The following is a 12914-nucleotide window of genomic DNA, read 5'->3' on the forward strand; positions in this document are numbered from 1 at the left end:
AGTTAATAGCATCTTTTCCCAGGATCCTATTTTCTTAATTAACATGATCAAGAACAGTGATTTGATGATATTTCTTTGTACATCTGGCTCCTTTCCAAAAAGAAGGATTAGAGATTTTTAAAAAACTGTATAGCAAGCTCTCTGGGCGCCTTGACTCTAGGGCAGTGCGTTTCACAGCTCGGTGAAAATGTCCGCAGATTGCCCTCATTACAAACCCAAACACCGGCTCCCCACAAAAACCTACTGCGGTGTCTGTTATGTCTCCCTTCTCTCTCTAAGATTGTGTGTTTGGGTTCTTCTGTCGTTTGATAAAGGAATCGTTTGGCGGGATGAACACAGTGGTGATGAGTTAAAGAAGACAGACAGAAGGCAGAGGACCTACATACTGTGGGATTGCATGTACATGAAGCCCATGTAAATGAACGTGGAAAAGATCAAGAAAAAACACCATACCAACGGACAGATAAAAGTCAAGTCAGGTTTAATGTACAAAGGAGACATTTGGGGCAGGAGGCCAAGGGTTGGAAAAGGCTGAGAAACGTGAGGATCTCTGTGTGAGCACTTCGTCAACGCTCAATATACATGTTCATAAAATAACGCCCCGGTGACAAAGGGCTAACATTGTTTATTCGAGAGTATGCGACCGCCGGGTTAGCTCTGGCTCGCCTTCCTTCCATTCCCAGCCGAGAAGGGAATTGCATGCGGGACAGGGGGGTGGAGTTGGGGGAATGAGCGCTATAGAGAATGTATGAAACACACGGAGGGAGAAAGAAGGGGAAAATATGAACCTACCGAAGGCAGAGTGCTTTCCATGAGACAGAAGGGGGCCTGCCTACCTTTGCCCACTGCGCTGGCTGGGCCCGTTCGCACCGCCCGGCACTGCGGGCCCTGGGCTTGGCCCCGGAGCAGGGGTCCGGGCCCTAGGAGAGCCCAGCGAGCGCCAGCAACGGGTGGGGAGGTGGCGGGCTTTTGTCCGCGCCAAGGAACTGACAACGCAGCAAGGGGAGGAAGCTGCGCGCCCGGCTGGAGCCTGCGGGGTCCCCGGCGCTCTCCCCATCGCCCCGGGCCCCTCTAATTAGAAAGGGGACGCAGGGTGGCATCCGTTCCCAAACGTGTTCATGGAGCCTCCTTTCAATGGCCCGGGATAAATGTGGCCACTGTTACTCTGTGCTGAATGGGTCGCCGAGGCCCCCGCGCGGCCCCCAGCGTGGCCATTCAGGGCTCTTTTCACAACCCCTAAGCGGTTCAGTCCCCCGGCCGAGCGCCACTCCCGAGCGCCCCTAATTAGTCTAATTAGAAAGGGGGCCCGCTGGACGGAAAGGCGACCGCGCGCGGCCGGAGGACGCTCCAGGCTGCCTATCTCGGCTGGGTTGCCGCTGATTCTCTCCGCAGAGAAAGGGGCGCGAAGGCGGCAGTTGGAGCCTGGCCGCGCGGCGGAGACCGCCAGCTCCCCCAGGAGAGCCTCTCGGGCCGGGCCGCGAACAGCGGGGACGCACGGCCGCCGGAGCCGCCGCGCTCGGCCCGGGGCCCCGCGCGCGCCCACGGGCCGCCTCCCGGGGAAGCGCGCGCAGAGGGCGCGGGAGCGGCAGCGGCCACGTGGCGCGGCCCGAGGCGGAAGCCCCGCACGGACCTTCCGGCCGCCGCCGCCGCTCCCGCGCCCTCCGGGCCTAGTCACCCCCCCGCCCCCGGGACACAGCCCCGGTTTGGGCACGAAGCGTCCGGGTGCGGGACGGCAGGGGCGCGGGGGCGCGCCCGCAGCCTCCTCCCCGCGGCGCGGGCGGTCGGCGCGCATTTCCCGGGCCGGCGGGCGGCGGCGGGGGCGCCGCGCGGTGGCTTCCAGGGGAACCCTGCGCCTTTAATTGGGCTGTAAATCAGGCCGGGCGCGCGGGGAGCCGGCGCAGGTGTGAGAACAGAGGGGCCGCCGCGGCCCAGCCGCCCAGCGCCCGGGCCGGTCGGACCCTCCTGCCAACCAACCGCTCGCTCCGTCCGCTGCCAACCCAATAAGCAGCGGCGGGACGCGCGCAGCCCGTGGGCCGCCGGCTGCTCGCAGGAGGCCGGGCGCGCGCGGGGCCGGGGCTGCTTTGGGGGGCTCGGTGGGCAGAGAAAGGAACCGCTCTTCCTTTCCGCCCGCCCTTGCCCAGCCTCTCATTCTGGGGGCCGAGGGCCCGGGCCCGTTCGGCCGTCAAGGTTTGGGAAAGGCGTCGTTGGGAAGGGGACGCGAGCTGTCGGCGACCGCGAGCCAGGCGGTTACGCTTCGGCCGGGCCCCGCGTGGCCCCGGGGTGAGGGGGCAGGGACGAGTCGGCCCCATGCCCTTCACTCCCACTTCGTTTCCGGGCTGGCGGGGGGCACGCGGTGCCGGCGCCGGCCTGAGGCAGGGACAGCTCCAGAAGGGAGCGCGATGGCACACGCGTGCGGTGCCCGGCGCTGCTCGGGAGCGAAACCTTGTCAGAACTCAGGCCGCGACGTTGGCACCAGCGGCGAATGGATTCGCAGACAAAGGAAAACAAAACAAGTCTGCTTAGATCATTCTTTTTCTGGACATAGTTAAAGGTCTGAGAGGGTCCAAATCGTTTCAAAATGTTGCCGGTAAAAATCATCCTATGTGGAATGCAGCTAATCCCCTTAGGTTCTTGTCAACTGTTTCCACAAAAGGAATCCGATTTTTCAAATCAAAGATCCTGAAGTCTTTGGGGAGAGATTTATTACATGCCAAAGCTTTAGTTACAGAGTAGAGTTACAATAACAACCCTCACCCATCAACTCCCTAAAATAAGAGATCTCATCCTACATCACTCTCTAAAGACACATGGGAGTTCCTGTGCTGGGGTCTTGCTGTGTGTGCCATGGGGGGTTGAGGTGCCAGAGGGAAGGCAAAGAAATATGAAATTCCTTAAATGGAGGAGGGGACAACATAGAGCACATCCGCATTTTATTTTATCCTGTGCACCCCTGGTTACTCCGGAAGGAAAAACAAGACCCAAACTGAGTTAACCTCAGTTCCTTGGCAGTGACACAATTTAAAAGTGACGTCGCTGCTTAGATGGAATGAAGACTGTGTGTGTGTCCCTGCCACTTGTCGGAAAGCTAGGCTCTGTGAGCATGCTCGAAGCCTCGCCTGCAGCTTATGCATGGGGATAGGAGGAAAGGGGGTCGCTGGGCGGAACATATTTGAAAATACATTGAGTAATCCAAGAAAAATCTGTGCTTTGCATTTTACTTTCCCTCAAATTGTAATGGGGTATTTAACTATGGGGGGGTTGTCTTAAAGTCTCGCTGCATTTAATGCTTTACAAATCTTTGGGAATATAAACTCCTTCCCAAGAGATCTTTGTTCTTAGGGGAATCGCCTTTTGTTGTGGCCCCAAGACAATCACATCCTCGCTCCCTTCCCCAGGACCAGCCTGGTGACTGGGGTGAAACTGTGTTCTTTACCGTTTTTTTTTGTTTGTTTGTTTTAAGCCTTAACCAGTTTAGGTGAAACTCAAATTGGGACTTGGAGGACTTTTGCCAATGAACTGCCAGCATACTGCAAAGGCACTTGGGAGGTTTGGGTATTGGGTGGATAAATTAGCAGAACCAGAAAGATATTAAGAAACCAACTGCCTACGTTTAGTTTCTATATTAGCAAGAGTTTGGGTGGTTAAAAAAAATCTCATTTATTGGAAACATGATCAAATTATCTTCCTAGCCTCCACCACCCCCATCCTACCCCCTTGTTTCCTGCTAAAATGGTCTGCTCCTCTGCTCCTGGGAGGGGGCTCTTGCTCATATTACTAGAGGCAGCTCGGTGATGAGAATTCCTTAATCTGTTACCTACATTTAAAGTGGGAATGGAAACATTTGCAATATAGCAGGTGTTCAATAAATACTGCAGATGAACCACACTTTTCAAAGCTTTCGGGGTTAAAGAGATGTGGGGAAGATACCAGAGCAGGAGGCTGGCAGAGCAGATTTCAAATACCATCGGTTTGTTTCTCTTAGGAGGGAGGGGAAAGTTATCTGTCCAGACACACCCCTGGCTGAAATAAGAGAAAACAACATGCCATCTCTTTTCCCGTGTGTCTAGAAAGGGCTGAGTAATCAGTTATCTCAGAATGGGGATTTTGAAGAAGAAGAAAAACACCCGATTCTCTATGACTGGCTAAAGATTTCTCTCCACTAATTTATGGATGTAGGTATGCAGTAAAGCTTCAAAGTCTTGTTTTGGTTTGTTTTTTTCTGGATGTGTGAAAGGAGCCACACAGGAATCCAGACTTTTATGTGTCTGTGGGTTTTAGATTTTAATAGAGAGTATCCTTGGTATTTGGCTTTCGAACAGCACCCCCCCCACCACCAAGCCAAAAATCTGTGAATGAATGTGAAAACTAAAGTAACATTTCATTTCAACCCCATCATTCCTCCCTTCTCTCAAAGGGTTCCAGGGCAATTTGGTTGATAATCTCTCTCTCTCTCTCTCTCTCTCTCTCTCTCTCTCTCTCTCTCTCTCTCTCTCTCTCTCTCTCTCTCTCTCTCTCTCATGGATTTTTCTAGTCTGTTGGAGTCTAGAATTGAAAAGTTCCTGACTAAAATTCAAAATGCCTTTTCTCTAGAAAAATCAATTGATGTGATCGTACATTGGAAAGGCCAACATCTCCACTTCCCTTTGCAGGGGCAGTTCCGTCAGCAGGCAATCCGGTCAGGGCTCCACTCTAGGGGTCTCTCCTACAGAAACAAAGCAGTGGCCCCAGACCCTGCTGAAGGGTGCTGGCCTTCAGTAAGGCTTCTGGTAGGCAGTAATAGGTAGAGATGGGTTAGCAGGGGGTCTGAGATTCCCTTCTCCTCGTCCAGTGTGGTGGGAAGGAGACCTCTTGCCAGGCAGGTTGGGCTCTAAGTGGGATGGCTGGTTGAAAAGGATGGTTGTGCTGGGGCTCAAAGGACAGACCCAAGCGACATCCTAGGCAGTTGTTCAAAGAGACCGAAAGCAAGGAAACCAAACCATTGTGACAGTGTATGTACTATGTGGGCTAAGGCAGAATGGAGCCCAGCCTAATCCTTTGCCTGCTCCTTATGCCCTCTTCCCTTTCCACATGGGGAGGGTGTCTCTCTAGGGCTGTTTGGTGATGTCACCAAAAGTTTTCAACTGGAAAATTAGAAAGCCACAAGAAATTGGTCAAAGATGTGGAGGGAATGGGTAAATCCAAAGTAAGGTAAGGTGTGTGTGTGTGTGTGTGTGTGTGTGTGTGTGTGTGTGTGTGTGTGTGAGAGAGAGAGAGAGAGAGAGAGAGAGAGAGAGAGAGAGAGAGCAAAAATAGGCAAGGGTATGGTGGGAAAGTGTCCTGTAGAATCAGGTGGATGAGCTGAGCCCTATAAAACAAATAACTAGTGGGTTCCAGCTGCAGGTGAACTGTGGGCTGAAATACCCAAGCACACACACACATAGATCAGTGCCTTTAGACACATGTCCTTATATGCACATATAAGGAGGAAATGATTCTGTACAATGACCTGCAAGGCAGCTGCGGAACCACCCTGAGTGGCTAACAAATTTCAGTGGAGGGAACAAATTGGCAGTGTGGGGTAGTGGAAGGAAACTGGAATTTAAATGTTGAAGTCCTCTGTGAGCTGTGGCTATAGGCAAGTCACTCCATCTCCTTTGAGCCTTGATGTGGAGTCAATATGATCAATCTCACCCTCACTGTCTGACAGTGTAGTAGTCGAAAAAATAATCAGTGGCTGTCCTTTTAAAACTTGAAGGTGGGGTGAGGGTAGTCAGTAGAAGAGGCAGGAAAGGGGTCTCTGGAGGTGCTCCTGAGACCCTGCTTGGTGATCTGAGGCTGGTTAGGCCCCTGTCCAACCACTTGGCAATAAGTCATGCACTTTTCGTGAAGGTCTATTTCAATCAGGCGTTTCCTGTAAAAAGAGTGACCCAGCAGAGGCGTTTTGTAGGTCCAGCTGATGGCGCTCATGACATGGAAAATGATAAATGTGAGTCAGAAGTTCAGGCTTTTCTCTTCATTTCTCTCCCTGGTCATTCCTTCAGACCCAAAAGACTCCAATGCCAGAATTCAATCCCAGAGTGACTTTCTCTCCTGCTTGGGGCTGAAGAACATTGTCCCCCAAAAAGAAGCAAGAGGGCCGAACCAGGAAGTTTCCTGCCTACCAGCAGGGTCAAGAAAAAGAAAAGGCACTGAAGCTGTTCACATCAAGGGAAATCTGTGATTAGAGAGATATGACATGCAAAGAAATGATCCGAAAAGTGAATTCATTTGGGAAAGTATGAGTCCCCAAGAGCCAGGAGCAGCTGGTCATGATCAGAATCTCCATCTTTCTGTCAAATGTAATCATATCTGAGTTGGCAGGGTATTTATTGCTAAAGTCGAAGGGCCAAATTTTACACTAAACATATTTACACATTTACATTCGTAGCCTTATAAACACACCACGTTTCACTGGCCGTGACATCAAACACACTTACCAACAAAAAGCATATGCCCAATTACAAACTCATACAGGCGAAGGGAAGCGGTGGCAGCTGATGCCTGCGTGCCTGCCTGGTGCATGCGTGCGTAGTGAGTGTGCGTGTGTGACCCAGCTGCACCACCACCAAACATGCAGAGAGGAAAATGGATGCACACAGCGCTATCAATACTCATGTCACTTAGCCTCCGCTCCGCAGGTCTCGCTTTGCCTCGTGTGGTTCTGAGGGGGGAGGGCGCGGAACTCTGGGATTCCCATTAGACCTGTGGTTACCTCTGAGAGACCAAGACAGTTCCTGGGCTGATTTCTGCCTTGCAATTGAGTTTGATGCTGCAGTGATCTTCAAACCGCCCCCAAATGACTTTTCTCCATCAGTAATAAACGGGTGTGAGAAAAATATGTAGCCAACAGAGCATTAAAAAAGGGGGTGTGGGGGAGTTCTTGATCCCTGGCTTTGGTGGGGAGCTCAGATCACTACGCATCAATAGCAGTTGTAATAACACCTATGCTCTAAGCTGGGACCTCAGGTCAAGCAAGGGAATCAGAGCCAGGGGCAGAGACTCAAAACAAAACAGGCTTCCAAAACTGGCATTGCAAACATCACTTTCCATCAGGATAACCAGCTCTCCGAGAGGGCTGGCTACTACAAGAAGACGTGGTGAATTAAATTTTTTTTAAAAGGAAAGAAAACGGCAAGAAGCGTGAAGGACCGGAGTCTTTTCCTGAGGTGGTGCTTGGCACATTGACTCTTGGGATTTTTTTTTTTTTGAGAAGAAATATTTCCCCGATTCCAGTTTCAGCTCCATTTATTTCCCAGACACTCAGCCTCCTCTTAGAAACAGACAAGGAAAAGAGACCAGGAGGAAAAGATGCCAGGCCTTGCCCACTTCGCGTCCACCGAGCCGCCTGTACAAACATACAGATGGCCCCGTGGATTAGAAAAAGAAAATGGGGCAAGTCTTAACTTCCCCCACCCCCTTCTCTCATCCGTGTTTTCTTTTTAAAGAGGGAAATGGCTCTTCAATAAATGCCGCGGGTGGGGGTGGAGAGGAAGCGCGCTGCGGAGCTCCCCAAGAGCCTGCTTCTTGTTTAAAGAAATAAAAATAATTACCGAATAGAGAAAAGAGACACCAACCAAGGACCGGTCTAAGGTCATGACACCCTGTGTGGTACTAGGAGCAATTCATCCCATAAGGGCTTCATTACCCCACCCCCCCACCCTCCCACCCCCGCAATAGATCACATTTGGCTAAATCTAGCCGCAGATTAAGTCCCCCTCCGCCCGCCACACAACGGCGCCCTGAATGGCGAGGCTCCTTTTTGTGTGGTCCTTCCCGGGAACCGCCTGAACCATTAGCCCCAATCTATCCCGCTCCCCATTAACTGCCGGCCCCGCCCGCCCGGCGCGCTGCACTCGTTTGTCTCCGCCGCTCCTGGGGGCGGGGGCGTCGGCTGTGGAAAGCGGGGTAACCCGGGAGAAAAGCGTCGGGTTAATGGGTTGTAGCAAATCCACACTTTGTAGTGGGGACGAGGAGAGCTGGTGACCGCTGTTTGTCCAAGCGGGCCTATTTGTCCAGACCGGTCTATTGGGGATGGCTGGCTCGAGCAGGCTTCTTCCCCACAAACACACAAACATCCTTCTGTGTGCCTTCAAAGAAAGCGCGACCGGCTCTGGATTTGCATGCGAATGAGGAGTCCCAGGAGGAGACGTCCTTGCCCGCCAAAGGCCTTGGTGGCCCCGGGGCCTTTGTTCCAGCACCTGCTCGCCCACCCGGCCTGACAGGGGCACCCAGTGCGCCCACTGCCAGCTCTTTCCACGGCCCTCTAGCTCTTCACTGGGTCCCTCGCCCTTGGGTAGCCGCCCCGCGACCCACATTGGCCACCCCACGGTGCTTGCTCGGAAGTCCATGTTCTAACCTGGGCCACAGGGCCAGCAGGGACAAGCCACCTATCCCAGGGGCACCAAAAAGAATTAAAAAAAGAAGAAAGAAAGAAAGAGAGAGAGAGAAAAGGCGACGCAAGTAAGGCTTTTTCTCCTTGAGGTTCCAGAGCACTCCATTTTTAAGGCTTCCGTTCTCCAGCGGACGCAGGTGAAGCTGGACCCCCACCTACCTGGGCTCCCAGGTCATGCTGGCCAAGCTCCTAAAGGCACTACAACCTGAGCCGACTTGGGCTTTGAACGCAGCAGAAATATGAACACAGAGAGGGCCTGCTTCCAGTACACATCGATTTTGTTCTTGCACTCTGTAATTATTTTAAGATCAAAATTTGAGACCCTCCCATTAGAGAAGGCTGTCAGGCAGAGTCGTTAAATTTTTGGCCGGCGAACCATGCCACCATCCGTCTACCCAGTGGTGGGGTACCCAGGCATTCGCTGTCGTTCAAAGGTTTGCTTGTCAGTTAGGCTAGAATATAAGTTAACTTCACACATAAACCTTTGGCCTGCATTTCGCTCTCTATCTACGTTTTCAGAGGTAAAATTGAGGGTGTGTTTCCGGTAAACGGGGATTCAGCACGTTCCAAACTTTTCAGAAAAGAAACCCTCCAGAAGGTCACGGTGAGACCGAGAGGCAGCATATTCCTCTTTAAGAAGGAAGACAGGGCTGATCATCCGATGTGAATGTCACTGCCCAACGCTGGCCTGCGCTGCAGGGCGACTTGTGCACTAAGTCAAGCCAACAATTCTTCATGTAGATGCCTGACGTTGGAAAGAAACTGAGTCAACAGATTTAACCTCCACTGCAACCCACTGCTAGTAACCATCTGATTGTATATAGATGTGCTTTGACTTCTTTGAGGCTCCAACAAGAACATCTATGGTCTCAAAGCCAGAAACTCACCCCGTTGTTTCTAATGAACTAGAAGCTGCCTACAATGACCTGAAGAACAGTTACAGTGTGACCAAAGTTCTCTTAAGTCACCCAAATGGTATGAATAAAAACTGCCAGTCGACACCTGTTGTCTATATCCCTTCAGCTGCACACTGCCCTATCAATGGAGTCTTCCTTTACCCTCAATTACACATCACACTGTTACATTTGCCTTCTAACACATAACTTCTGTATGTAGTTACTGCCATCTCGTCCTTCCTGAAAATAGGAACTCTAAATACTAGGACTTTCAAACCCCATCCTTCTGGCCATATGTGCAAGCGTTTCTTATGCAAGACTTTAAAGGCACTCAGCTGTGTGTCATATCTATTAAACGGTCTACAAAAAATGACCCCTGCTTCTATTGCTTCCGTTGCAATATGGGATTTATGATGCTTTTTTTAAGTATGGAAAGGTATAATACTGTAATAAAAGGTGAGTGGAAATTAATTAAATGTAAGTTCTAAACAAAAAATTAAATGCTCATTCAATTATCTTAATGTTTGTGCTTTTAGTTTTTATAACAGCCTAAATATTCTTCAAAACTGAATCCGAATTAAAAATGTATCCCACAATCACTTATTTTGCTCATCATCACTTAAATTTTCCAAATATCCTATGATGGTTTTAACCTAGTTTCAATGACAACAAAATACAGCACGGTGCTTTTTGATCAATCCCCTTTGAGAACAAACAACACTGAAGTCTGCTCTATGCTAGCATCACATTACTCCTCTCACAGAGAACTACTTCCAACAGAAAACAAAACTAAGATAGGAAAGGCTGAAGCCAATCATTTTGGTGGATTTTCTTTGAAAATTAAGCATTTTATTTCTGGAAAAAGTGTAAAAATCTTACATTAGAATAGTACAATAATTGCCAGAAAACTTTACAATACTCCTTGTAAAGAATACGCAGTAAGTACAAAATAAAAATTCCGCATGTCTATTATGATACAAAACACAGGTTAAAATAAGAAATGATAACATTGACTTTTCCTTGTGTAAACATGTTCATTTCTCGTTTTTTTTCCTTTTCATAAAAAAGTACACAGACAAGTGTCCTCAGATTTTAAAGGAACTGTTTCGCTGGCATTCTTCGGGGTCTTTGCTACTCTTGTATTCTTCTTTCGAACGTTACTGATTTTTAAACGCCTGGACCTGAGAATCTCTACACCTCAAAAAGGCTTAACGTACGTGTGTGTGTGTGTGTGTGTGTGTGTGTCTCCAAAATGTCAAGGAAGCCCCTTGCGCCTGGACAGGTCGGACGACACCATCCACTTCCTCCCGGTGCTGGTCCGGGGGCTGCAGCATTGGACGACTTTGCATAAATAGAGGGACCTGCAGAGCCGAGAAGGGTGTCCCAGCTGTGGCCGCGTACAGTCGCCGCCGCCGCCGATCCGAAACGGGGGGCGCGGAGTCCGAAAGGAGCCGCGCTGGGTGGAGCGAAATAAACACGGAACCAGAAAGGTGACGCAAGGAGCCCGCAGGGTTCCTACCTTGTGTCTCTCTCCCGCTCCCTCTCTTCCCAGCGCGCTCCCACAGCGTGATTAACAGTTTGAAATCCTAGCGGTAAAGTTCTCCACGCTGGACAGGGCAGTCCCTGGGTGCAGAGTCCCCAGGGCGGCCGACGACGAGACCGAGGAGGCGGCGGCGGCGGCGGCGGCCACTAGCGAGCGGGTGAGCGCGGCGGCCGGGCCCACGGCCGCCTGCGCCGCACAGCCACCGCCGGGGCCGGGCGCGGGCGGGGCGGCCACGGGCGAGGGCGCGGGCGAGGCCTGCGCGGCGGCGGCGGCGGCGCCCAGGCTGCCCCCGATGATGCTCTCGATGGAGAAGGGCGAGCGCGCCAGCGCCGACGCGCCCGCCTTGACCGCCGAGGCCTGCAGGGGGCCCGGCAGCGCGGCGCCGAGCGGCGGCGGCCGGTAGCCGAAGGCGGTCCGGGCCAGCTCGGCGGCGGCGCTGTGCGGCGGGGGCGGCGGCGGCGGCGCGGGCGGGGGCGGGTGGAAGGCGGCGGCGGCAGCGGCGGCGGCGGCGGCTGCGAAGAGGGCGGAGGGCGGCGCGTAGGGCGGCAGCTGCAGGCCGTAGCCGCAGCCGTAGGGGCCGTACCCGTAGGCGTGCGCGGGCGGCGGCGGCGCGGGCGGGAAGAGCGCGGCCGCCGCCGCCGCCGCGTCCCCGGAGCCGCCCCTGCCGCCCGCGGCGCGCAGCAGCAGCGACTCGGCGGCCGCGTTGGGCGGGAGCAGCGGCTGCCGCTTGAAGCGCTTCCTCCGGCGCAGGAAGCTGCCGTTGTCGAACATGTCGGCGGACTCGGGGTCGAGCGTCCAGTAGTTGCCCTTGCCCGGGTTGCCCGGCTCGCGGGGGATCTTGACGAAGCAGTCGTTGAGCGAGAGGTTGTGGCGGATGCTGTTCTGCCAGGCGGGGAACTTCTCCCGGTAGTAGGGGAAGCGGCCGCTGATGAACTCGCAGATCTCGCTCAGCGTCAGCCGCTTCTTGGGGCTCTGCAGGATGGCCATGGTGATGAGCGCGATGTACGAGTAGGGCGGCTTCACCAGCGCGTTCTTGGCGCCGCCGCCCGCGCCCCCGCCGCCGCCGCCGCCCCCCGCCGCCGCGCCGCCCGCCACGCCCGCCCCGGGACCCGCCGCCGGGGCCGGGCCGGGGGGCGCGGGGGAGCCCCCGGGCCGCGGGGCCAGCAGGAGGTCATCGTCGTCGTCGTCCTCCTCCAGATCCTCCAGCTCGTCCTCGCCGGCGTACGAGCGCCGCCGCCGCTGCCGCTGCCGCCGCCGCCGGGGCGCGGGGACCGCCAGCCGGGGCCCTGCGCCGCCGCCCTCGTCGTCGTCGTCTTCCTCCTCGTCGTCGTCGTCGTCCTCGCCCTCGCCCACCACGTCGATGTCTGTCTCCTCCGCGAGGCCGGAGGCATCGGACATCTCCGTGCTCAGGGTCATCGCTGTGGCGCGGCGGCCGCGGCGGGGCGGCGCATCGGGGCGCCGGGCTCCGCGCTCCCGCGGCGCCCCAGCCCGGGTCCCGGGCGGCGGGCCGGGCCCGGGGACGCCACACTGGGGGGGCGTCTGCGGCCCGGACTCCGCGGGGGCTGCCGGCCTGGGCTCGCGCGGCGACTGGGTCGCTCCGGCGGCGCCGAGACAGCGCGCGGGCTCTGCTGCCCCGAGCTCCGCGCGCGCGCGCGCGCTCCTGGCCCGGGCTGAGGACTTGACCTTCCCGCCTCCGAGCGGCCCGCGGCGGACCGGCAGGGTAAGGGGTGGCGCGGCCCGGGCGGCAGAGTGAGTCTGGAGGGCGCTCGGGTGGATGCGGGGTGGGCGAAAGTCTCGGGACAGAGCTCGGCGAGGCCGGGGCCGAGTCCAGGAGAGGGCGGACCTTTCCTGGGCTTATAGCAGAGGGGGGCCTGTCACATGGTGTGCGCGTCAGAGCGCGGCCGAGGAAGGGAAGAAAGCCGAGGGACGCAGCCCAGCTCCGGGGAGAAAGTTCACCCGTAGGAGGGGGCAACTGAGGGGGGAGAGATAGAGGATTCCATCCTTCCTTGCTAAAAGGGCCGAGAACCAAATCTCCCAGTGGCTACCCTTGGTGGTCCAGACTGAC

The 12914-nt window shown here is 54.8% G+C and overlaps 1 protein-coding gene across 1 annotated transcript; it reads right to left on the minus strand.

The window, feature by feature from the left end:
* Positions 1-10230: 10230 nt before the first annotated feature.
* FOXD1 (forkhead box D1) lies at positions 10231-12659 on the minus strand. The gene has a single exon (XM_075543043.1). It carries the CDS (start codon positions 12263-12265, stop codon positions 10877-10879), a length of 1389 nt encoding a protein of 462 aa, XP_075399158.1. The 5' UTR covers positions 12266-12659; the 3' UTR covers positions 10231-10876.
* Positions 12660-12914: the final 255 nt, after the last annotated feature.

The sequence above is a fragment of the Tenrec ecaudatus genome, chromosome 2 (assembly GCF_050624435.1).
Source record: "Tenrec ecaudatus isolate mTenEca1 chromosome 2, mTenEca1.hap1, whole genome shotgun sequence".
NCBI lineage: Eukaryota > Metazoa > Chordata > Mammalia > Afrosoricida > Tenrecidae > Tenrec > Tenrec ecaudatus.